This window comes from Chlorocebus sabaeus, unplaced genomic scaffold (assembly GCF_047675955.1).
Source record: "Chlorocebus sabaeus isolate Y175 unplaced genomic scaffold, mChlSab1.0.hap1 unalloc_scaffold_620, whole genome shotgun sequence".
NCBI classification, from domain to species: Eukaryota; Metazoa; Chordata; class Mammalia; order Primates; family Cercopithecidae; genus Chlorocebus; species Chlorocebus sabaeus.
The window spans coordinates 68,100-94,405 of record NW_027327949.1 but is presented as its reverse complement, the minus strand read 5'-3'; the positions used below and the strand labels follow the sequence as shown (position 1 = coordinate 94,405).

At 46.0% G+C, this 26,306-nt stretch overlaps 1 protein-coding gene across 1 annotated transcript in view; it reads left to right on the top strand.

Moving 5' to 3' along the window:
• Positions 1-716: 716 nt before the first annotated feature.
• The window catches only part of LOC140711323 (uncharacterized), a 65,168-nt gene continuing 39,578 nt past the window's right edge, over positions 717-26,306 (top strand). The window contains exons 1-3 of the mRNA XM_073014303.1: positions 717-763; positions 4,084-4,647; positions 4,778-5,013. Of these exons, the coding sequence (XP_072870404.1) occupies positions 717-763; positions 4,084-4,647; positions 4,778-5,013 (847 nt within the window). The remainder of the gene's footprint in view (positions 764-4,083; positions 4,648-4,777; positions 5,014-26,306) is intronic.

Genomic DNA, 26,306 nt, shown 5'->3' with positions numbered 1-26,306 from the left:
TCACTCACACTTTCCCTCACCCATTCACTCACTCACCCACTCATCTGTTCACTCACTCATTCACCCACTCACCCATTCACTAAGTCACTCATTCATTCACTCACTCACTCATTCATTCACTCACTCACTCATCACTCATTTATTCCCTCGGTCACTCACTCATTCACTCACTTATTCACTTGCTTATTCACTCACTCATTCACTAAGACACTCATTCATTCACTTACTCACTTATTCACTCACCCATTCACTCACTCACTCATTCACTCATTGACTCCCTTGGCAATTCATTCACTCACTCACGGTCACTCATTCAGTCATTTACCCACTCACTCACTCATTTCTCCTTCCCTCATCCACTCACTCACTCATTCACTGACTGACTCACTCACTCACCCATTCACTCATTTACTCACTCATTTACTCCTTCACTCACTCACTCACTCCCTCTTTCATTCATTCATTCAGCAGCACCCATGACAGGTTCACTCTGTCCTGGGCTCTGCTGTTGCCCTGGGACTGCAGCAGGGAATAGTCAAAGATCTCTGAATCCACGGCATTCAGGGTTCAGCCAGGGGACCTTTCGAGAAGCCCAGCAGATAGGTGAAACGCCCCATGTGTGACACTGACAAGGATGTTTTAAGAGCAGCAGGGAGAGAACAGGAGTGTGCATGGAGCCCAAAATTTCTAAGAGGGTGATCTGGGGAGGCCTCAACATGCAGGAGACCTTGCAGGACAGACCTGTGGAAAGTGGGCAGAGTCGGTAGGGAGAGGAGGGCCTGGTTTGAGGAAAAAGCAGACTGGGTCTGAGGTTGTCGGGTGCCTGCATGGGCCTCTGGGCAGCACCAGGATCTGAAGGGACCAGAGGACAGGCCAGTGTGGCTTGTGTGGTGTCTGTGACACCGAGTCAGCAGAGAAGATGCCTGAATTACATCCTGATAGGTGCACCCTGACTTTGAAGCTGAGGACACCCGAGACATGGAGGTGGGGTGGAGGTTGGGGCAGAGCAGGGGATGAGGAGGGAGCCTGTTCCGGTCCAGGTCAAAGGTGGTGGCCTGGCCCCAGTGGCTCCAGATGCAATGAAGAGCCAATAGGGACTTTCCTGAGGGACTTAGATGCCAGGGTGGAGGAGCACTGCAAGGCTTCAGCCTGAGCCCGTGGGAGGATGGAGTCACCAGGAGCTGAGGTGAGGAAGACTGAGCGGTGGGGGGTTGTGTGGGGGGTGCAGAGGCCTGAGCTCAGTTTGGCCCCTGCAGATTTGAGATGCCCACTCCATGCACAGGCTGAGACAGCAGAGAAGGGGAAGAGGCTGCAGCTCAGGTAGCCCTGGAATGTGCAGCTCCACATGCTGGGGCACTGGGTCATGGTGTCCTCATGGCTGGGAGCTGCTTCCCTCCTGGGATGCCAGAACTCCTTTAGGGCACATCGGCAACTCCTGCGCTCAACACTGAGGGGAAGTGGGAAGGGCAGCTGTCCCTATGCATGTTCTCCTTCACCTTGTCCTAGGCAGGTCCCAGGCAGCACCTCCCCTCCCAAGTGGCTCCCCTTGTCCGCTGCCCCTAGTGTTCACAGCCAGACCCTAGAAGAGGGCTGGACTCAGTGGCTCACTTCTGATGAATAGAACCAGGCAAAAGAGATGGCGGTCTCTCCTGAGATTGGATTGGGAGGAGCTGAGGTTCTGTCCACTGGAACTCTCCCCCTGGCTCTTGGTAGGTGCTAGTTCTGGCAAAGCCAGTCACGCACCCAGGGCAGAGGGCAACCTGAAGCTGATGCCACAGAGAGACTGGGGCCTTCAGTCCAACAGCCTGCAAGCAACAGAATCCTGCCAGCAACACAGAAGTGAGCATGGAAGCAGCTCCTCCCCTGATGAGCCTGAGCCTTCAGAAGACACAGCAGCCCTAGGCAGACACCTGCTGCAGCCCTGGAGAGCCCCTGGGGCAGAGGGCCCAGTGAAGCCTGCCTGAACTCCTGGCCCAAGGAGTAATCATTCCTGGGGTATAAGTGTGTGCTGGTGTGGGCCTTTGGAGTAATCTGTCAAGGGACAATAAAGAACATACACACACCTCAGGTCCTACTGGGTGGAAGCTGTATGGTCAGCACGGCATGTAATATCTTCCTCTTGAATTAGAAGATTCATTGCTAAGGCCAAAGTTAAAAAAAAAAAAAAACAAAAAAACCTCTAGTTGTAGCAACATTGACATACATGACTTTCAAAAAAAAAAAAAAAAAAAAAAAAAAAAAAGCCATAGCTATTCTTTTCCATCTTTGCTGCAGGTATATATTAATATATGTTAATTCCCTGACTGACTGAGCAATGGGCCAAACTCATAAGAACAGATGTGTGAGGACCGTCAGTGACCACCATGACCCCAGTCCCAGCCCTTATACACAGACAGACTTTTGAACATAATCCATAACCTTGGGGGTCTTGACACTCTAAATTTTATTGTTTTTCATTAACTATTTCTATTCCCTAAACAATACCTGTTCATCGCAGAGAAAAATGGCATTGCCTATACTAAGCAAAAGAAAGGAAATAAAATGCTCAGAAACATTTACATATGTATGCAGACTCACACACACACACACACACACGCACGCATGCACAGGCTCGCACTGTGTCTAGGCCTGCCTTTTCACTTATTTGTATGTCCTGAACATATTTCCATGTCAGTAGACACATATCTTTGTAGTGGTAACAGCAACTAAATATTATTGCAGCGCATATTTTTACCATCATTTATTTAACTCATCATATTTGAACTGTTAGGTTATATCTATCATTTTCTGTATTACAGACAATTTGATGACAAATGACCAATCCCCTAATGTTCAATATAAAAATATCAATTGCATAAGGAGATAACGGGTATTTGGCTAAAATAAAATTCAGTGTGGCCCACCTTCTCCACATGTAACATGTTCTAAAAAGGCATGAATAATTATATTAGCCCTTCTATTCTCCAGCACAGATCCTGAGCCCAGCTGTGGGTACAGGTGCTTAGAGCCTCAGTCTGCTCTTCTGCCCACCAGAAGGCAAAGGCCACTCAACTGCCACCTTAAGACAGCCAGGATTCTCCTCTCCCTTTTATTTAATAGAATAATGCTCAGGTTCACTGCATGAGAGCAGTGCTCTCTGACTTTGCATTCATCAGGACAACCTAGGTGGTTTGTTTAAAAATACACATTTCCTGGCTGAGTTCCCAGAAACTGGACTTCAGTGGTTTAATGGGGGTGTGCATAGGACAGGTGATTCAGAGGACCACAAGGGGTTAGGAATTTCGCTGTTAATTCTGGCCAAGGGAGCGATTAGACTATCCAGCACTATCTGCAGCATATTTTTTTTTTCCTCTTTTGCAATGAATATTTGATGCTCAGCGGGATGAGGCCCAGGATGAGGCACACATCCAAGAAAAATCCATGCCTCTCCATCTTTTCCCCAGGATTGCCCTTTGGTGAGACTCTCCTTTGCGATTGCTTCACTTTCCCGGGTTCATAGAACAAACCTCTTCTTAGTCTCTTTTGTTGTTTCCTATCTGTTCAACAAACACCCACTGCGCAGGACCATCCTCCGGAAAGCCCTCGAGTGGGGCCGTTTGGGAGCCCTTCTTCGTGGGGTGAGCACTGAAGGAACCGGGATCCCATAAACCCGTGCTTTTGTGGGGGCTGCTCCCTCTCCCATCGCAGGTAACTGGCACCAGGCTGTTAAGCTGTGGATGGGCAACTGGCACAGTGCTTTGGATGTGCGTATTTCAGCACGTGGAGTTGGTCAGTGAAGTCAGCCGAGGTCAGCACAGTGTACGTAGGGAGGAAGGGTCGTCCCGCCTCCGTGCCAGGTCAGTCCCGTTGCGCCTCCTCCTGTCCCACTCTGACTTTCGCGCGCCCAGGCGTCTCTGAGGGTAGCGCCCCGACACTCTCCCCCACCCCAAGGATTCTTCTCCCCACGGGACGGGCTGGGGACCCAGGAGCGCCACAGACCCCGTGGACCCGGGAAATCGCAGCTTTGTCATAGCTAAGCTCGCCGCGCTCAGCTTTTCCCACCACCTGGAGGATCCACTCTCCGGGCGTCCTTCCCGACCTCAGGCTGCAGAGAAAACTTGGGGGCGGGGATCGAGGAAGCCTCGCGCAGAGGCTCCTAGCGCAGGCCCAGGAGGAATCCTGCAGCCAACAAGAAGCTGTGCGCACGGCCGGGCTCGGTGCTGACAACAGCTGGATCTACCGGGCCTGCCGCGAGCCTCCGCGTCCAGGTGGGGTCTCCGCGCCCCAATTCCACCCCGCCCCGCCATCGGCGCTCCCCGCAAGTGCGGGGTTTCCACCGGCCCCTGCGTTCGCGCCCACTCACGGTCTCCCTTGCCCCCCCACCCGGAGATGCTCCCGGCGTTCTATTCCGCCCTGCCTTGGCCCGCCCAGCGAACGATGTGACCCCGCCCCCCTGCGGTCTCCCCTCTCCCGGTCGCTGCCCCTGCCCCCACCTGTGGCGCTCCGGGCATCTCTAAAGGCCCCAACCAGAGTCTTCCAACCCACCCGCGAGGCTAGCGCACCAGCAACGCGGCCCCACCCGCAGGGACCCCGCCCACTTGTGGTGCTACCCCCGCCTCCGCGACTTCACCCACCGCTGGCGCGGCAGCCACCTACGACGACCCCCGCGTAGGTCCTCCTGCCCACACCCGCCCCCGGCCAGCCCCTGCCTCTTTCTCTGCCCCTTTCCCTGCCCCTGCCCCTAGCCGCGCCCCCACCCCTGCAGCCCCTCCTGTGCGCTTGGGCCCCGCCCGTCAAGGCCCTTTGGCGCTAGGGCCGGGCGGGGGCGCGGGCGGGGCAGCGTTTCCGAGTCGGGCGCGCCCCGCAGCGTCTCCATTTCCTGCTGCGCACGCGGACTAGCTGCTGCCCTCGGCCTCCTCGCCTTGGACGCGGACGACTCCCGGGCCCCCAAGGGCTCCTTGCGGAAGTTCCTGGAGCACCTCTCCGGGTCTGGCAAGGCCATCGGCGTGCTGACCAGCGGGGGACATGCTCAAGGTGCGCGCCCCGCTCCGGGCGGCGAGGGAGGGACGGACGGAGAAGGAGAGAAGAGGGAGAAGGGGAGAACAGGGCGAAGGGGATGGGGGAATGGGGCAGAAGAGGGGGAAGCGATGGGAGGACCCGGGGAAATGTGGGGAAGCGATGGGAAGAACTGGGGAGAACAGCGGCGAAGCGATGGGAAGAACTGGGGAGAAGCCCGTGCCCGGGAGCGGCAGGGGTACCTGCGGGGCGGCGGGAGCCGGCAAGGCAACCCCGGGGTCCTTGCCGGGTGGGGCGGAGGAGGAAGGGACATGGCGGTAGGAACCTCCATCCGGAAAATAGTGAGCTTTCCACCCTCTCCGGTTTATGTTTTAAATTGAGCCTGGTAGAGGGGGTCGCCTGGAGCACCTTCCGGGGTCGTTCTGCCTCTGAGCTGTAGGATGGGGCCGGGCTTCCCCTCCGAATCCTGGGTACAGCGCGATCACTTCTTAAGTTGCCCCCGCCCCCCAACTCCGCCCCACGCCACCCCCCAGCATGTCGAGGAAGAAACGGCCGGATGCCTGTGGGCCTCCTGTCGCCTCGGGCCCCGCGCGGCGTGGGCAGGGTCCCGGCTGCTGCAAAGCAGGAAATGGCCGGGGTGCTCTGGGTTCCCGCCTAGCGTCTCCGAGGCGGTCCGGCAGCCCCTCGCGTTTCCGCTGGAAGATTTTAAAAAAGGGTTTCCTGCGCTCGCATGTGCTGTCGCCTTCCGGCTCGTAACAAAACCGAAAACTAAAATGGGTCCCAGGCCCTCCCCGCCAGCCTCCGCGGACGGGAAGGACCAGGAAGCGGGGACTCTGGGACGTCAGCGGCGCCGCAGCGCGGGCTCTGGGCTTCCCCTGTCCTGTAATGTGGAAAGGGCTCTCCAGTGGGGGCCGAGCCTGGGCCCACGACGCGGGCGCGCCGGGAGGACATTTAACATTGAAGAGCGGGAGGTGGTGGAGACTCGCTCCCCAGGCCCCGGGTGCACGTAAGGGCACCGGTGCCCGGGTTCAGGAGGGTGAGGCCTTCTTGGCCAGGTAGCCTTGTTAAATCTATCTGAAAATCACAGATAACTAAGTATCAAGTCGTCACAGATCATTTTAGTATCCTGAATGAGATGGCTACGGAAAACATGAAAACATCGTTACTGGTTACCTGCATGATGCATCCAAAACATTGTTGCCTGCACAGTGGCAGCACTGATATTTGTGGGCTTTTGAACATGTGGACTGGAGTGTTAAGAGCCCCTCAGAGTTATGACAGTAGTTTGATTTGAATGTTCTTTTCTTGGCGAATAAATGCTGTACATTGAATTTACCCAGGAAACTAGGAAGGTGAACCCACACGAAGGACACAGGCCTGTGGGCTGCTCCAGGCACCCTTAGGGCGTTGCAGGGCCTGAGCCATGCGCTTCCTGCTCAGCCTCCTGAGAGCCCTGACGGCGTCTCTGTTCTGCCTCACACTGGACCCGCTAGTTTCATATTCTTGTTATGGTTCCGAGGCTACAAGCGGTTGGATTCTGTGAGACACTCTCTGTCTTCCTCCTCTGGCTGCTTTCAAATGGGTCGTCTTTTTTTATAACTGATTTTTTAAGCAGTGATTGCTGGGGTGAGTTGTAGTGCTGTCCTGAACTGGGTTTTGATGCTGTGCACATCAGCTGAGTCACCAGCCCAGGGCCCTGTCAGTCCCATTATTAAGCTCATTTCTTGCTCTTCTCATTGTTACTCAGACGCCTTAAAAAAAAAGCAAACTCCTGCTTGCCGTCACTGGCTGAGTTTGGCAAATGGGTGTTTACCCTGGAAAGAGGGGCATTTTGTCCTCTGGAACGTCTAAGGCGCCCTTTGGTGAGGTGGTCTGTTTCTGACCACTCTATCCTGTGGGTGTCCTTCCTGCTTCCACCTTCCCTTTCCGAACGCCTCCGCCTCGAGGGCTTTAATTTTCCTTCTGTGTGTGTGCCACGCAGAGGTTATGACTGTTGTGCCAGTGCCCTGTTTTTTCTTTCTTTCTTTCTTTCTTTCTTTCTTTCTTTCTTTCTTTCTTTCTTTCTTTCTTTCTTTCTTTCTTTCTTTTTTTTTTTTTTTTTTTTTTTTGCTGAGGGCCCAAAACTTGCTGCATCTCAAAAGAAGCAATTGCATCCATTTGTTCGCGATGAGCATAAACTGCTCTTTAAGGGAGACTAATTGGTAAACCCGGCTGCTGTGGGTAGAAAGACAGAGGTGGCCGCGGAAGGAGGGCTCTGCCTCTTGGAAGCCTGCACAACCGTCCTGCTTTCTTTCTTCAATATCCGCGGGGGGGGGGGGGGGTTAATTTTAATAAGCCCTGGAAACCAACAAAGCAGGAAAGTGCTAAGACATTGAGGTGTGAGATTTAAAATTACAACCAGCAGCCTCTCATTCTTCCTTCACTGAGGAAGGAAGGAACCAGTTGCCTCTTCGTTTTGGGGCTGCAGGATATGTTTGGCAGCGACAGTGGCCCTTTGTGCTGTGTGACTCATGAATTGAGATAGTTCTTTACTAAGTGTTTTGTGCAGTAGGTATGAAAATGGGGAAAGAGGGAGCACTGTCCAGGGTGGAGAGGCGTGGAGAGACGCTGTGATACATAGCGAGTCCTTTTCTTCTGGGCTCCTGGTTTTCAATCTTTTTCTTTTTTTTTTCTAACAGCTTGAAAGATGGTTTTTGTGTCTAATTAAAAGATTGAAGACTGTAGGTCAGACCCAAACTAATTCCATTGGCATCAAAGAGAAGGATTCTTTACATATTTATCTATAGGCATAATTGATTTTTTTATTTTTTGCTGAATTATCTGGTTAGTCAAATCATACATTAGAGAAGTAATATTAAAAATTAAAAATTAAAAAATGTATCTGTAAACATATCCCCCTTCCATTCCAGTCTTTGTCTCTGTGTAATTTTAGAACCTTGGGCCATGATGTACACAGAGTTTATATTCTTTTAATATCTTGCTACTTCATTGTTTTCATGTTTAATCTTTGGATTGATGTATCACAGGTTACTTGACCGTTTCTTACAGGTGTTTGGTTTAGTTTTTTTTTTCTTCCCTTAACACTAATGTAAATTTGCGTGTTTGGATGGCAGTTTTAGCAGAATTTAAGGCAGAGTCTCAGTTAGGGTGATGGATCGATTTATAGTCCCTAGTTTGAGGAGGGAGGTGGCAATATGCCCTTTCTTCTAAAATTGATATGTTAAATCACAATGGACGTTTACTTGATTTTGAGCCTTTGGGACTCCTCTGGGGTTCACTGTTATTGCAAGGTCAGGGCTGGGGATCTTCTGCTGGAGAGGCCCCCAGCGTGCCCAGCGCAGGGTCCTGAGTGTGTTGCTGCAGGACAGAAGCTCTGGGCTTTGCCCTGCAGCGGCCGTTGCTCTGGGAAGAGCTGGCTGCTCCAGGAATGAGGCCTATGCTCTGAAGTTCACAGTCAGCAGACCAGCAAAGGTCAGCACAGATGACCTTATATGAATCATTCATTTAACAAGCATTCATGGAATACACATTCCATGCAGTTGGAACTTAGAGTGGAAGGCCATCAGTTCACTGTTGTCTCAGCAGAACTTTGTCCCTGGGTCCCTGTTGAACTTAGAGTGGAAGGCCATCTGCTCACTGTTGTCTGAGCAGAGCTTGGTACCTGGGTCCCTGTTGAACTTAGAGTGGAAGGCCATCAACTCACTGTTGTCTGAGCAGAGCTTGGTCCCTGGGTCCCTGTTGAACTTAGAGTGGAAGGCCATCAGCTCACTGTTGTCTGAGCAGAGCTTGGTCTCTGGCTCCCTGTTGTAGCCTCCGCTCCTAGGAGGTGCACGGTGAGTGTTGGGGGACCCTCCACAGGCACAATTGCTGAACAAGGACCCCTCCCAAGGGTGTCAGCCCTAGGCCCTGAGCTCTGAAGAGGAGGAAGGCATTCCTGGGGCCGACTTCCCTTCTGGATACTGAGCTCTGCCCAGAGAGAAACTCTTCCACACTCACTGCAGTGAAGTTCATACTTTAGAGACTGGGGCCTGCATTCCCCAGAATTTCCATGGCCACAGGTGGTGGCTGCACCATGCGACTGGTGTCTATGTTCCCTGGAATTTCTGTGGCCATAGATGGTAGCTGTACCATGTGACTGAGGTCTGCATTCCCTGGAATTTCCGTGACTGCAGGTGGTGGCTGCACCATGCGACTGGAGTCTGTGTTCCCCAGGATTTCTGTGACCACAGGTGGTATCTGCACCATGCGACTGGAGTCTGTGTTCCCCAGGATTTCTGTGACCACAGGTGGTAGCTGTACCATGTGACTGAGGGTCTGCGTTCCCCTGAATTTCCGTGGCCATAGGTGGTGGCTGTACCACGGGAATGAAGGTCTCTGTTCCCTGGAATTTCCATGGCCATAGGTGGTGGCTGTACCATGCGACTGGGGTCTGCGTTCTCCAGAATTTCTGTGGCTGCAGGCTGTGGCTGCACCATGCAACTGGGGTATGCATTCCTCGGAATTTCCGTGGCCATATGTGGTGGCTGTACCATGTGACTGAGGGTCTGCATTCCTTGGAATTTCCATGGCCATAGATAGTGGCTGTACCATGTGTCTGAGGGTCTGCGTTCTCTGGAATTTCTGTGGCTGCAGATAGTGGCTGTACCATGTGACTGAGGGTCTGCATTCCTGGAATTTCTGTGTTCGCACATGGTGGCTGTACCATGCAACTGGGGTCTACATTCCCTGGAATTTCCTTGGCCACAGGCGGTGGCTGCACCATGCATCAGGTCCTCTGTCTCAGGAGTTGGTGCCATTGTCTCTGTTACTCCCTTGCCTGACACAGAGAGGCAGTTCCTAACTTTATCACTCCCAGGAAACACACAGGCATCTGTTTTGGATCCTTGTTTTATTTTCCCATCACCTTTCTCATCAAAGGGAAATTCACATCCCTCTAAAGCTGAAAATGGTGTGGGGCCCCCTGGTGGTCTTTCCAAGGCATTATCAGCAGGTAAATTAGATCATGCGGGCCAGTGTACCTGAAATGAAAACAGAAAGGTAAGTCGAGTCACTAAGCTTTGGTAGGAGATTCAGGGTCTTTGTTAGTGGCAGAATCATCCGAAGTAAGTTGTTTGTTCACTGCAGATCTAGATGGTTGGCTGTGTCAGGATTAAACTTAGCCAGTGTCGACAGAGTGTCGCTTAATCCTCACGGAAGCGTGTCAAGTACATTGAAGAATAGCTGCCAAGTCTGCTATTGTCGGGAGAGAGGCAGGTACGTCTCTCGCTTAGCCCAGTGCTGCAGGAGGCCGGGCTCACGTCAGGCTGTGCGTGTGAGCGGGTTGGATTTTTAGCACGCTGGTACGGTAAAGCACAAACATCTATTTTTAACTTGTGGGTGACCTTCTTCTGTGCTGCTTGAGTCTCTGTGGGCCTTTCTCTGTTTCCTTCCTGAGGAGTCTGTGCCAGGGTCCCAAGCATTCTCTGGGCTGCACCTCCGCGCCTGCCCAGTGAGGAGCCTCCTTCTGGTGGCTGTGGGACTGGGCTGGGCCCACACTGTCAGCATCGTCTGGGGTAAGCAAGCCCGTCCTTCCACACCTTGGTGTCCCCAGCTGTTGAACAGGGCTAATCAACTGACCGTCAGGATTAATGGGGATCAGATGCCCTCATCTCATAGCCCTGCTTGGTAAATAGCCACTTCCACTCTGTCCTCCAATGTGCTACTCTAGACTTTTTCTTTACCTCCATTTAGCCAGGTGATTCGAGGTGACAGTGACTATCAAGAGGGATGTACAGAGGAAACCAGTGGAAGAGAGCTCGAGGAGCAGACATGGGCACAGGGAGCACAGTGCGGGGAGCATGGATGCAGGGAGCATAGGCATGGGGAGCACAGATAGGTGTAGGGAGCATGGGCGTGGAGAGGACGGGTGCAGGGAGAACGGGTGTGGGGAGCACGGATGCCCGGTGCACAGGTGTGGGGAGCACGGGCGTGTGACGCATGGGTGCGGGGAGCACGGGCGCTGGGAGCACAGGGCATGGAGAGCATGTGTGTACTTGCTCTGCTCTGACAGATGCTGCCAAGCATGTACTCTGTGCTCAGATGGGTCAGAGCCTCAGTGCCTCTTTAAAAAAAAAAAAAAATTCTTTTTTTAAAGATAGGACTTCTGTCTTCCTGGTGGCCCCTTTTAGTTGATACTCTTTTAAGCCTGCTTTTCCAGAGAAAAGCTAGGAAGGATGGCCTATATAGGTTCCAGTCTGGGCATATCTGGAAGAATGGGTCTTTTTTAGGTTTGAGTCTGGAGTACCTGGGGACATCTTTGAACCTCCACTCAGAGTCCCAGAACCACGTGTAGAGGCTCCCCAAATGTCTGCTGGGACTTTCCCCTCTGCTCGGGGATGATGAAGAGCAGAACCTCATCCTGCCACGACCTCTGGGGTCCTCCTTCCTGGAGGGCAGTGCCTTGGTGACCAGCGTGTGTAGGAGTCTGAGCTGGCACCTTCGGGCTATGCTGTGCAGTGGGGGCTCATGCCATGGGGCATTCTTGTGTTCCGCACCGGGACTGGTGACGTTGGGCATCCTCGTGCACTGTGGACCACATGGGGTGCACATGAGCCAGACAGCTCCCGGAATTCGGAGCCTGGCTCTGTCTCAGGCCACCTACTTGTCTGTGGCACTTCTGAGGGATTGTGGGGGCCGTATGAGTCTGTGTCCCCACCCTCACTGGCTGGACACCTGTGCCAGGCTGGAGCTTTATGTTTCACCATCCCCTGTTCCGAGTTGTGTGAATATTTATTTTCATTTCCTACTCTCATGAGCTTTCCTTTTAAAAAAAAAAAAAAAAAAAAAATCGGAGACAGACTTTGAAGTCTCCTGGCCCCACCTTTCGTGGACCTAATGGTATTGCAGAAATTATGACTTCAATTTTGTATAATAACTGGGGCTACTTTAAAAGTCATGTAAAGGAACAAGGTGGAGTAGCCATTTCAAGCTGTACATCATGCTGGATTCTTAAGTGAACATTATCAGGTTTTCAACACATTTTCTCTTTTTATTTACTTTGGAGAATATAATGGATGCTCAGAAGCTGTTGGAATTTAGTAAGAGGAAGTTATCCTTAAGAAGCTATTTAAGCAAGGGGACAGTTGGAGTAAACGTAAATTATGAACACACACCTATTCCAAACCAGAGAAATAAAAGCATCAACTGTACTGGGGTTGAAACTTGGGTGTTAGTGTGTCTTTCCTGCCCACAGTGACTGTGGCAGTGCTGTGGGCAGGAAATTCTGGAAAGAAGACTTGGTGCCAGTGGTAATTTTTGTGACGATTCATTTGCTTTCAGCTCAAGTGACTATAGTCTTACTTGCAAATGACTAGGTCTCCACCAATGGAACACAACACTGACATAGGACAAATGAGAAATGACCCTTGGGTTTTTAACAATTATTATTTTTAATGGAAACATTATAGTACATATCCATGCGATACAGTGTAATATTTCAATACATGTTTTTCGTGTGTAATTAGCAACTCAGGGTAATTAGCATGTCCATCATCTCAAACATTTGTCATTTCTTAATGCTGGGAATATTTAAAATCCTCTCTTCTAGCTGCTTGAAAATATACAATAAATTGTAAACTATAGTCACCCTACAAGGCTATAGCACACTAACCCTTATTTTTACTATCTAGATGTAATTTTGTATCCATTAGCCAACCTCTCCCTTTCTGCCTTCCCGCCGCCCTTTCCTGTCTCTAGAAGCCACTGTTCTACCTTCAGAGGGTAGAATATCGTTTTCCACATAGAGATCTTTAACCTTCTTGGTTAGATTTCTTCTGAGGTATTTTTATTTTTATTTTATATTTTTGTAGTTAAATGGGATTGCTTTCTTGATTTCTTTTTTCACTGGCTCATTGTTGGTCTATAGAAATGTTACTGATTTTTCTATGTTGATTTTGTATTCTGTAACTTTATTGAATTTATCAGTTCAAAGAGATTTTTGCTGGAGTCTTTTTTTTTTTTTTTTAGTATATAAGAACACATTGTCTGAAAACAGACAATTAGAGTGCCTTTTTTCCACTTTGGGTGCCCTTGATTTCTTTCTCTTGCCTGACTGCTCTTGAGTAGGACGTTCAGTGCTGTGTTGAATAGGGGTGGCACAAGTGGGTGTCCTTGTCTTTTACAGATCTCAGATAAAAAGCTCTTAGTGTTTCCCCATTCCCCATTATGTTAGCTGTGGGTTTGTCACATATGGCCTTTATTGTGTTGAGGTATGTTTCCTTCAGTGCCTCGTTTGTTGAGACTTTCTATCATGAAGCAGCGTTGAATTTTATCAAATGCTTTTTCTGTATCTATCAAAATGATATTATGGTTTTTGTCCTTAATTCTGTTGATGTGATGTAGCATGATTATTGATTTGTGTTTGTTGAGCAATCCTTGCATCCTGGGATAAATCCCACTTGATCATGGTGTATAATCTTTTTGATTTGCTGTTGGATTCAGTTTGTTAGTATTTTGTTGAGGATTTTTGCATCTGTGTTCATCAGGGATATTGACCTATAGTTTTCTCTTTTTATTGTGTCCTTGTCTTATTTTGGTATCAGGGTAATGCTGGTCTTGAAGAATGAACTTGGCAGAATTCCCTCCTCTTCAATACTTTTGGAATAGTTTGAGAAGAATTGAAATAAAAATGTGTAGAATTCAGCTGCAAAGTCACCTAGTTCTGGGGTTTTCTTTGTTGGGAGACTTTTTATTATTACTTAGTCATACATGTTACTCATTACTGGTCTCTTCAGGATTTCCGTTTCTTCTTGGTTCCATCTTGGTAGGTTGTACGTGTCCGGGAATTTATCCATTTCTTCTAGATTTTCCAATCTGTTGACATACAGTTGTTCAAAATAGTCTGTTTTCTTCATTTTTATATTTGTTAGTTTCAAGTTTATTTAGTTCCTCTTTGATCTTTGTTATTTCTTTTCTTCTACCACTTTTGATTTTGATTTGTTCTTGTTCTTCTAGCTCATTGCAGTTCGTTGTTAGGTTGTTTATTTTAAATCTGTTTTTTAAATGTAGGAGTTCATTGTTATAAACTTTCCTCTTAATACTGCTTTCGCTGGATACCATAAACTTTGATATGTTGTGTCTCTGTTTTCATTTATTTCAAGAAATTTTTAAATTTCCTTCTTCATTTCTTCATTGACCCATTGGCTATTCAAGGGCATATTGTTTAATTTCTATGTATTTATACAGTTTTGAAAGTTCTCCTTGTTGTTGATTTTTTTTAAAAATTAAACTTTTTCTTCTAGGGTACATGTGCACAATGTGCAGGTTTATTACGTATGTATTCACGTGCCAAGTTGGTATGCTGCACCCATTAACTCATCATTTACATTAGGTATATCTCCTAATGCTATCCCTCCCTCCTCCCGCCTCCTCCCTCCCCACAACAGGCCCCGGTGTGTGATGTTTCCTTTCCTGTGTCCAAGTGATCTCACTGTTCATTTCCCACCGATGAGTGAGAACTTGCGGTGTTTAGTTTTCTGTCCTTGCGATAGTTTGCTGAGAATGATGGTTTCCAGCTGCATCCATGTCCCTACAAAGGACATGAACTCATCCTTTTTTATGGCTGCATAGTATACCATGGTGTATATGTGCCACATTTTCTTAATACAGTCTGTCATTGATGGACATTTGGGTTAGTTCCAAGTCTTTGCTGTTGTGAATAGTGCTGCAATAAACATACGTGTGCATGTGTCTTTATAGCAGCATGATTTAGAATCCTTTGGGTATATCCCCAGTATTGGGATGGCTGAGTCAAATGGTATTTCTAGTACTAGATCCTTGAGGAATGACCACACTGTCTTCCACAATGGTTGAACTAGTTTACAGTCCCACCAACAGTGTAAAAGTGTTCCTATTTCTCCACATCCTCTCCAGCACTTGTTGTTTCCTGACTTTTTAATGATCGCCATTCTAACTGGTGTGAGATGGTATCTCATTGTGGTTTTGATTTGCATTTCTCTGATGGCGAGTGATTATTGAAGCAGGACTAGCCGCAGACAAAACATGATGGAAGGCTACATGCATCAGCTAACAGAACAAAACGTTTTACAGTGCTTTCTCAAACAATGTCTGGAATTTACAGATAACACTAGTAGTTTTGGTCAGGGGTTAATATTTTTATTATTATTTTAACCACCAGGGCCAGGTGGTGGTGCCAAGGTCGTCTAGCTATTTGTCTTACTTCTGTTTCCTTCCAACTTTTTGTTTTCTCCCCCTTCTCCTGTCTTATAAACTAGGGAAAAGGGGAGACGGGGAAAAGCTGGGAAAGACAACAGGAGAAGTGGTGGTCTCATTCTATATTATGAGCATTTTTTCATGTCTCTATTGGCTGCATAAATGTCTTCTTTTGAGAAGTGTCTGTTCCTTGTTCTTGATTTATAGCTTTATTCGTAGAGTCTGAGAATATCCTAGATGTTATTTCAATTTTAGAAAAAATGTATTGAGAATTCTTTTGTAGCCTAGCATGTGGTGGATTCTAGAGAATGTTCCATGTGCTGAGGAGAAGAATGTGCATTTTGTATCTGTTGGATGAAATGTTCTGTAAATGTCTGTTAGGTTCATTTGGTCTACACTGGACTTTAAACTTGATGTTTTGTTGTTATTTTTTGTCGAGATGACCTCCAGTGCTGACAGTGGGATTTTGAAGCTCCTACTATTGTTGTGTTGGTGTCTCCCTGTCTCTCTCTGTCTCTCTCTCTATATATATATATACACACACACATATATATGTGTGTGTGTATATATATATGTATGTATATATAAATTTATTTGAGACAGAGTTTTGCTGTTGTTGCCTAGGCTGGAGTGCTGAGGTGCAATCTCAACTTATTGCAAACTCCACCTCCTAAGTTCAAGTGATTCTCCTGCCTCAGCCTCCCAAGTAGCTGGGATTACAGGCATATGCCACCATGCTGGGCTAATTTTTTGTATTAGTAGAGACAGGGTTTCATCATGTTGGCCAGGCTGGTCTTAAACTCCTGACCTCAGGTGATCCACCTGCCTCCACATCCCTCCCAAAATGCTGGGATTATAGGCGTGAGGCACCACGCCCGACCTCTCTCTCTATTTAGATCTACTAATATTTGCTTTATATATCTGAGTGCTGTGTTGTTGGGTGCACATATACTCGTAATTGTTATGTCCTTTTGCTATTTTGATCTCTTTATTATATAATTATCTTTTTTTCTCCTTTTTACAGTTTTTGACTTAAATTGTGATTGATCTGAAATAAATATGGCTACTCTTGCTCACTTTTGATTTCCATTAATGTGGAATGTGTTTTTCCATCCCTTCACATTTAGTCTATGTGTGTCTTTGCGGCTGAACTGAGTTTTTTTGTAGGCAGCATATAGTCGGTTTTTCTTGTTTTAAATCCATTCAGCCCGTCTGTATCTTTTAATTGGGAATCTTGGGATTATTTTGCTATTGATATCACAGTCCAGACATTAAGATTTTCTCACTTAAGTTGCTTGTACACAAATTAATATGAAGAGGAAGTAAGAGTTTTTCTGTTGTCCTTTTGAAGAGAGTGATGGATTATTATTTTGACTTCATGCAAGTGAGGGACTCACCATGCCTGTTGGGATTTTAGAATTTCTTTCCTGTTATTAGGAACAGCAATGATCTGTAATGGGTTCCTGGAATCATCCAGTGATGGTCTGAATATCTTAAAAGTTTCCTTTCCTGTCTCATTTTCTATTTCTCCCCTAGTAGCCATGCAGCCGGGGCAGGACATGGCCTTACATTTCCTTGGTTTCTTGATGATTTCTTAGGTTTAGTGTTTGTCACAGTTAGGATTCTGGATAAAATCAGCCCTTCTGGGAAGTGTGTAAGTCAAACAAGGACTTTCTGGTGGCGTTATACAGGTTTCCCATGCCCCATGAGTACAGGAATAGCTCCCTGGGGAAGGAGAATGGGCACATGATGGCAGGGAGCCATTCTTGGATGGTCCCATCGTTCTGCAGGAATTGTCATGCAGGAAGAAGAAGCACGTGGCGACTGAGCTGGTAGTGATTCTGCTGATAGTTTTGATCGTTATGATTTGCTCCTGAAAGGTGATGTGGGATGAACTGCAATATTTAGAATGCTGACATTCCTTGAAACAAAGATATAGAAAAAGGCTTATAATTGCATGATGCCTTGTAGTTTTCAGCTGCTCTCATGTGGATCCTTTTTCGTCCTTCCGAAATGCTTTCTCAGGAGAGAGCGTTGTTCTTCATGTATAGATGAGGAGCCTGGGTTTCAAATGGTTAGGAATTCAGCGCACGCATTGGAATCTTTAGTTTCCTGGAACATTTTCTGTTCAAGTATAGACCACATGGCCTCTAAAGGCTGGCTCATTCTTAACACCGCGATTGGGGATCCAGCCTCACATCTGGAGTGGGTGGCAGGAACTCCACAGCCATCCTGGGTGCTCTGGGGTGGGGTGGCTGAGCTGTGGCAGCCCCTCCCAGCTGAGCAGCAAGGCTGGGGAAAGCTCATTCCATTCCCCTTGGTTCTAACCAGGTAGAGGCTTACACTGCACATTTCCTTAGCTGGGAACCTTTAGAACTTTACATTTAAATCTAATCTGTGATCCAGGGGGTAGACACATGGGTATTCACTGTACAATTCCTACATTTTTTGTATATTTAAAATTTTTTTTTGTATGTGTCATGGACGACAAAAGAAATGAGACCCCTTTGAGTTAGCTTTTCTGTATAGCATCTTCTAGAATCAGGAGGCTGGACAGGGTTTAGTTTCATCAGAAATCTGAATCTTTCTGGTCAAGAGACGGCACTATTAAGTTCTTGGTTGTGTGGTTTCTGGGAAAGAAATATTCTAAATGAGTTCCAGGAATCACCTCTGTGGGATTTCTACAGGAAAAATGACCACTCTTGAAGCTTCGCTGTCACTAACAAGAATAATGGTGACGGTTTCTAAGCTGTCTCCAGCCAATCTTTAGTTCTTTTATGCAGAGTGCTTTTATTCCAAGTGAAGTGCCCTTCTGTTTAATAGTGACCTCCAGTTATTACAGGGATTGCAGCTGCATTTGATGGACGTGAACCTGCTCATCTCTTGCTCCCCAGCTTCGCCTCTGGGGTGCATGGCAGGAGCTCCACAGCCATCCTGAGTGCTCTGGGGGTGGGAAGTCTCTAGGGGGAGTGGACAGTGCATGGCCGGGACTTTCCCGTCCGACGTTCCACACTGGTGTGTGGGCGTCTCTGCCCTGTTTCCTCCGTCCATGCATCTGTGGCCTGTTTTCTCCGTGTGTGCCTCTGTGGCACGTTTCCTCCGTCCATGCGTCTGTGGTGTTTCTTCCGTCCGTGCGTCAGTGGCGTTTCTTTCGTCCCTGCGTCTGTGGCACTTTTCCTCCCTCCGTGCGTCTGTGGCTTTTCTTCCCTCCGTGCGTCTGTGGTGTTTCCTCCGTCCGTGCGTCTGTGGTGTTTTCTCCGTCTGTGGATCTGTGGCGTTTCCTCTGTGAGTCTGTGGCCTGTTTTCTCCGTCCACGCGGAAGGCCGTCGCTTCTCTCTAGTCACCACTTACTGATCGCTCCCTGTGTGCTGAGCCTGTGTCAGGCATGTGGCGTGTGTCACCTGTGTGGCAGGGTTTTGCGTGACACACAGGGACACACGCTTGGGGAGCTGCAGTGATGGGGTCACAGCCACGCAGCTCAGCCCTCGGTCTGAGGGTCTTGGTGCCCACCCAGCTCTTCCCGAAGCAGCCTCGGGGCAGATCCCAGCTCTGCTTTCTCTCCTCGAGGTACCTCATGAAGTAAACTAAGCAAATCGAAAGTAGGAAACAGTTGTGAAATGAGGCCTTGTTTCAGGTGTGTGTGGTCATTTCTCTTTACATGTTTACTTCACATACCCCAAATGATATACTTTCCAGCTGGTATAACAATTAATTACCAGCCATTACTGGTACAAAATTCCATGAAGGATATTTGAGGAGGGCATAGTCTCAAAAACATGCTTGATTTTCACAGTTGTGATTTGCATGATAAAGCTGTCAGGACTGTGACTTTGTTATATTATTTTTATTTTTAGACCCTTGGGAGGAAGTTATTTAGTGATTACTTATAATTGTGAAAATAATGTAATGATTACAGAATCTCATTAGAATAAATATTATATTTTCTGTTCCTTATGTCAATGAAATCATCTTAATCCAGGCCGATGTTGGCAGGAATTGTCACGTTTAAAATGGGTAAGATATTTATGTGATGTGACGACCTCCCGTATTGTCTCTGGAACATATCAGAACTTTCATCTCAATTCTCACTTGTTGACACCCTACCCTGTTTTGTAATTATTCTTGTTTGCATCAGAATTTTGAATCCACGTACCTGAGATGATACTTACGTATGCATGTACGCATGCAGGTGTGTGCATGTGTGTATGCGTGTGTATGTGCGTGTCCACGTGTCCATGTGCACGTGCATATGCATGTATGTGTGTGCATGTGTACGTGTGTATATGAGTGTACGTGTCTGTGCATATGCGTATGTATGCATGTATGTGCGTATGTGTGCCAGCATGTGTGCTCATGCACACACGTGTACATGTGCATGCACGTGTGCACGTGCATACACGTGTATGTATGTGTGTATGTGTATGCACATATGTAAACGTGTGTGTACATGTATAGGTACGTGTATGCATGTGTATGCATCTGTGTGCGCACAGATATACCTTTTCCTTTCATACAGGCTGTTTTGAGTATTGCTGTTAGGCAGTGACAACTTTCTGTTTCCTCAGTCAGAAAATGGGTAGCTCATCATTAATAAAGATGAGCATTCAACATCAAGAATAACTAAATACAAATGAAATTGTCATATTAAATAAATAAATTGCAAAACAAAGGCAATGTTCTGTACTATGTGTTCACATTGAACTTTCTTATAAAAATTGGTGTGAATGTTTCCCACTTATTGGAAATCACATGACTAGTTTAAGCCAAAATGTGGAATATTAATTAATTCTGTCTTCAGATCACTTTTGCATATTTATGATTGATCTGTTCTGCTGTTCTGGAAGCTCTGAAAACCACTCTGTCTTACTCTAGCTGGTGCCACGGTTGTGAGAATTCAGGGAAACAAGGTGTTTGCCAGTTTAAGTATTTTAGATCTCAAACTGCCTCTTTTCTGCATCATAAACCAGTCTTAAAGAAAGACATAGTGTGACTTGTAGTGGATTATATCAATTTTATTTTCTGTGGCTGAATCATCACTCTACATTGTGAATTAATGTTATTTTTCAGATCGTCTTCATAACACAGGGAGGTTCTCTAGTGTTGAGTGCAGGTTCAGTGAAAGTACTAACACTGTTACTACGGACTTAAACAGACTTGTTTTCTGAGGTGATAACCTTGGAGTCAGGCATTCAGTGTCCGCCCATCTCTTGGTTCCGAGTTCTCGGTCCCCTCCCGCTCTCCTCCCCCTGTACCCTTACTACTGTCTTACCTTCTTTTTGACTCATAGGCCCTCGGAAGATGGTGTGTTGGGTGCAGGTGCCTGCTCTGAATCTTTGATAACTTTGGGAGAGAACTTTTTCTTTGGAGCAAGACCTCTCTCAATAAACTTTCAGTAGCCTGAGTATCATCTGTTGTGTGAACTATTTGTGGAAAATGTTCAGCATTTTTCCTTGGATTTTGACTGATCTTTCTCCACCTGCCAGTTTCTTCTCAGTTTGCCATGTCTGTACCCTCACCAACCCGTTCCAGCCCTGGTTACATGTAAAGTATTTGAAGCAGAGCTCTGCAGATGAGAGAGTGTATGTCACCCCCCGAGTTCCCTTTCTGGCCTCTGAGTGTCGGTTGTGTTTTGTTCCGAGGGACGACTCTGAGGCTCCTGGCCCCTGTTTTGGAGCACCCCACACCAAAGTGGGTGTAAAATGAAAAATGGGTTTATGCTGTATTATTGTAATTCATAGAGTAGATGATAAAAATGCTTGAATCTGAACAGCAACTGAAAATGAGGACATGGTACCAGTTTGGATGTTGGACGACTTTCTTGAAAAAAGTTTTCATCAAATTTAGAAACTGTGTGTGTGCTGTTTTCTATTTCATACTTAGAATATGTATAGTGTGTGTTGTATGAATGTGTTGTATGAGTGTGTTGTGTTGTATGTGAGTTGCATGGGTTGTATGTGTTGTATGTGCATATTGTGTTGAGTTGCACTTATTGTATGTTTGAGTGTTGTGTGTTGTATGAGTGTGTTGTGCGTGTATTTGTGAGTTGCATGCTTTGTATGTTGTATGAGTGTTGTGTGTTGTATGTGTGTATGTGTATGTCGTATATGAGTTGCATGTATTGTGTGTGATGTATGAGTGTTGTGTGTTGTATGAGTGTGTTGTACATGTGTTTATGGGTTGCATGTGTTGTGAGTGAATTGTACATGTATTTGTGTTGAGTTGCGTGTGTTGTGTGTATGTTGTATGTGTTATATGTTGTATGAGTGTGTTGTACGTGCATGCTGTGTTGTGCGTGAGTTGCATATGTTGTATGTGTTGTATGAGTGTATTGTATGTATATGTTGTGTTGTGAGTTGCATGTATTGTGTGTACGTTGTATGAGTGTTGTGTTGTATGAATGTGTTGTACGTGAATGTTGTGTTGAGTTGCGTGTGTTGTGTGTGTTGTACGTGCATGTTGTGTTGAACGTGAGTTGCATGTGTTGTACGTGAGCTGTATGAGTGTGTTGTATGTGTATGTTGTGAGTTGCGTGTATTGTATGTATGTTGTATGAGTGTTGTGTGTGCATGTTGTGTTGTGAGTTATGTGTGTTGTGTGTTGTATGAGTGTTGTGTGTTGTATGAGTGTTGGAGTCCGCGTGTTTCCTAAACAAAAGAATGTACACACAAGACAACACAGGACAAGAATACATGGCTTCCGCGCTCAGAGCCTCCGCCTCACTTTATTTATACTCCATAAACCCCACGTCAGCAGAAAGAACACAATGCAAAACAAACTTTCTTTACCCAGATGTAACCTTCTGCTTAGTTCCTTGTCTCTATGCTCTTCCTTATTTGTCCGCCTTCTTGGCGCCTACGGGAGTTCATTAAAAGTTCAATTGGAGATACTGTCCTTGAGCCCTATCTATTCTTAGCATACTGTTTTCAAGGGCCCCTGCATTTCCCCCTTTTTGTTTTGCCTCAATCCTAAAACGGTAGCCCATATTTGTCCTGTGTTTTCCTTTGTTTTTGGAGGCGACGGAGGGAGCATCAGATCACCAAGAGAAGCAGACCCAATCCGAGCGCCCAAAGCAATATACTTCCAGAGATTGTAGAAATCCATGTTTTCATCTGGATCCATGGGTTAAAGGCAGCAAGGCGTTGACCCAGCTCCTGCAGGGTTGCGGTTCCAGACAACACATGTAATTGTTGTCAAAATGCTTCAGAATGTTTTGAGTGAGCTCTTGGATGTCCAAACTAATATTTTTATGGCCTACTAATAATTTTCGGATTTCGGTCCAATTTTGAGAGATATTAAAAGGCACAGGCGTTACACAAAATTGAGTGGAGTTCCAATCACATTGTAATGTTATCCGAGTACTGAGGACAGTGAGCTGATCTCCAAGCCATGTCAATGCTTGCTCCATGTTGTCCAATCTTTCAGCAAGTTGAGAATCAAAGTTTCGTTGTTAAAGCCATAACCGGTGAGATTGCTCGTGCCATTGCTGCACAAATTCAGCATTTTGTATGCTTTGATGTAGAGCGAGCCCTGCTACAGCCGCAGTGGAGGCGATGGCGACAAGGTTCATCACCGAGGCAATTATAATGGCGGGTTCGCTGGAGAGAAGTCCAAATATAAGTCTCAAGAGGTGATGCCCCCCATGGTCGCGTAAGGTTAACAGGTAGCCAAATTTCCTTACAAGCTCTGAGGATATAAATATCCCCAGTAAAGTTGTGCCACCAGGAATGATTGAGGCAAGACAAAAATGTACACGTATCTGTATAATTAACAATCCCCGTATCATTATCCCATGTCAAATTCCCCGCTAATAATAGGTAGGGCTTATGGACACAAGCAATAATATATCGGGAGGTATTCCGATATAACTGAATATGAAAGGACTTATTCGGGTTAGAAAGATTAAGGGACATATTTCCCACAAAAGTGCTAATGGCATCGCCTGCAGCTAACAACTTCCAAAGATGACTCTGTACTTGTAAAGAGTGTCTAAGATGAGGCATAGGTGGCGACAGGCCTCCTTCATGCCATACCAAGGTTTCATTACCATTAGCGGCAATACTTTTATTTACCCAGTGCCATTTCAAAGGTATGTGACTAAATTTTGTTTGAAAATCACCGTGCACACTCCAATCAGTTATTTGCATCCCATTGTATTCTAATAAAATCCGGGGTTTTGTTCCCCGACATTGTTGCCACTCCAGCACCTCAATATTAGGGGAAACCTCTGGGATAGGACAAAAAGGTAAAGAACTAGGAATAGTCTCATTACTATATACAGTATGATTATACTGAAAACTTCTAGTTACAATAATAACAATATTAGCAACCACATGACTATGATTATAGCGAACAGCCCAGGCTTCATGCGATTTTTGGAGACAATGAGGACTATTTCCTATGCATATTGGAAGTCCTTCCACTCCAAATTGGTATGTGCTGTTTATGATTCCCGTTTCTCATTCTATGTTGTCCTTGTCCATATAGGGGGATGGCATCCAAGTAGTGTCATTGGTGAAAATCTTAATTTCCACCTCCCCCGGGCGATTCCCTGATACAAGGGTGGAAAGGGAATATAAGTCCAATACTAATACAAAGCCTCACTAAGGGAAATAAGTCCCCCACCGAGGCACATCCAACAAAGGAAGAAATGCATGCTGAATCCAGTTTTCTTTTCAACAGGGTTTCAATCGTCTTGTAGGAAACCACTCAGGTCCGCTCCCTGTAAGGACAAGAGCATAGCCCCGTCCCTGTTTTAGAACTTGCCCTTGAACATACCTACCTTCTTCATTAGGATACCAAACCCTTAAATTGTCAGCGGGGACTATCACCGAGGGAGGTGAGGAAAGATGGGTTACGGCAGCGGAGTCTTGCAATTGTCTCCATTGATTCAAAAAACTTAAGGTAAAAAGAACCTTCAGAATCTGGTTTCTGGGGGACTCATTTCTCCCTTTTTGTTTTTGCAGTTGAGTTTTTAAGGTTAAATTTGCGCACTCAATGATGGCTTGACCTTGACTATTGCCCGGGATACCGGTGATATGTTGAATATTGTATTGCTGTAAGAAAACTTGTAATTTATGAGAGACATAGGCAGGGGCATTATCAGGTTTAAGTATAAGAGGAATGCCCATGATGGCAAAACAAGCTAAGAGATGTGTAATAACAGAATCAGCTTTCTCAGATGGCAACGGAGTGGCCCATTGAAAATGAGAAAAGGTATCAATGGTATGATGAACATACTTTAATCGTCCAAAAAAAGGGACATGTGTGACATCCATTTGCCAAATCTGATTAACTTGAGTATCTCGTGGATTAACCCCAGGATGGAAGGATGGAATGCTCAAAGGAGCACAGGAAGGACAAGCTCGAATAAGAGAACGAGCTTGTTTATGAGTTAAATGAAACCGTCGTTGAAGGCCAGAACTGTTAGTGTGAGGTAGAGCATGTTTTTGTTCTGCAGCCTGCAGGTGGCCAATTAAAAGCGAATCAATCTGAGTATTACCATGAAGTAATGGTCTAGGAAGTTGAGAATGAGAACGAAGATGAGTGATGAATAAAGGAGCTCGACGTTGGCTCAAAGTAGAGGATAACAAAGAAAAGAGTTTTTGAAGAGAAGAAGTAGCACAAAGAGGTAAAGTGGCCTGAGAAATGTAAGAAGTAACATAAACGGCGTATTGAGAATCACTAACAATGTGACAACTAGTAGTAGGAAAATCAAGTAAGACCATGAGAATAGCAAACAATTCTCCCTGTTGCACCGAGGGATAAGGATAAACTGTAACTCGAGATTGACGAACACTCCAATATCCAGCCGTACCATTGCTACTAGCATCAGTAAAAAAATTAGGACCTTGAACAGGAAATACAGAAATTGGTGAGAAAAGCAACACAGAATGTTGCCTAAAAAATGAAAAGATCGGAGACTTAGGATATTGGGTAGAAAATTGTCCAACAAATGAAGCGCAAGCAACTTGCCAAGAATCAGAAGTTGCAAGAAGATAAGTAATTTGACTATGAGTGAATTGAGAGATAATTAAGGAAGGATCTCCTCCCCAAAGTTGTCGACAGCCATGCCGTCCTTTGATGATCAGTTCAGCTAAACGGTTGATATAAGTAGTCAAGCATTTAGATGTTTTATTTGACAAAAAGACCCATTCTAGCGGCCGATTAGTTTGATGAATCATTCCTGTGGGAGAATGTAAAGTATGAAATAAACAAAAGGAAAGGGGAACGTCGGGAAGGATATAATGTAAATGGGCCTTTTGAAGTTGCTCTTCTACAAGCTGGAGTTCCTGTAAAGCCAAAGGAGTTAAATGACGTGAGCTGTCCAAGTGACTGTCTCCTTCTAGAATAGAAAAAAGATGTTGTAACTGATATGTTGGTATTCCTAAAACAGGACGCATCCAATTAATGTCTCTTAAAAGCTTTTGAAAGTCATCTAATGTTTTCAAATGATCACGTGGAATGTGAATTTTTGGGGGTCGAATATTTCGTGCTCCCAAGGTATAACCTAAATATTGAATAGGAAAATCCACTTGAATTTTTTCTGGGGCAATATTAAGTGAGTAGAAAGAAAGCCGAGTTTGTAATGATGCAAAAGCATCTTGCTGCTTTTCTCTGGTGGGTGCAGCAAGAAGAATGTCATCCATATAATGATATAAAAGAACAGAAGGATGACGCTTTCGAACAGTATCCAAGGCCTGATGGACAAATTCTTGACACAAGGTAGGGCTGTTTAACATACCTTGAGGTAAAACTTTTCATTGATATCGAGAAAGTGGCTGAGAATTATTAAAAACAGGGACAAAGAAGGCAAAATGCTCACAATCCTTTTGATCCAAAGGAATAGAAAAAAAAAATCCTTTAAATCAATAACCATGAGCTTTGTGGGATAAGGGCAGGATTAGGAAGACCAGGCTGTAAACTTTCCCTAGGTTGAATGTAAACATTTATAGTTTTAAGATTAGTTAATAAACGCCATTTTTTACTTTTTTCTTTTTTTTCTTTCTTTTTTTTTTTTTTAACATGACAAAGACAAGGGAATTCCATGCAGAAGTACTTGGCTTTATATGTCCCTCGGCCATTTGTTTTTTGACTTATTCTTT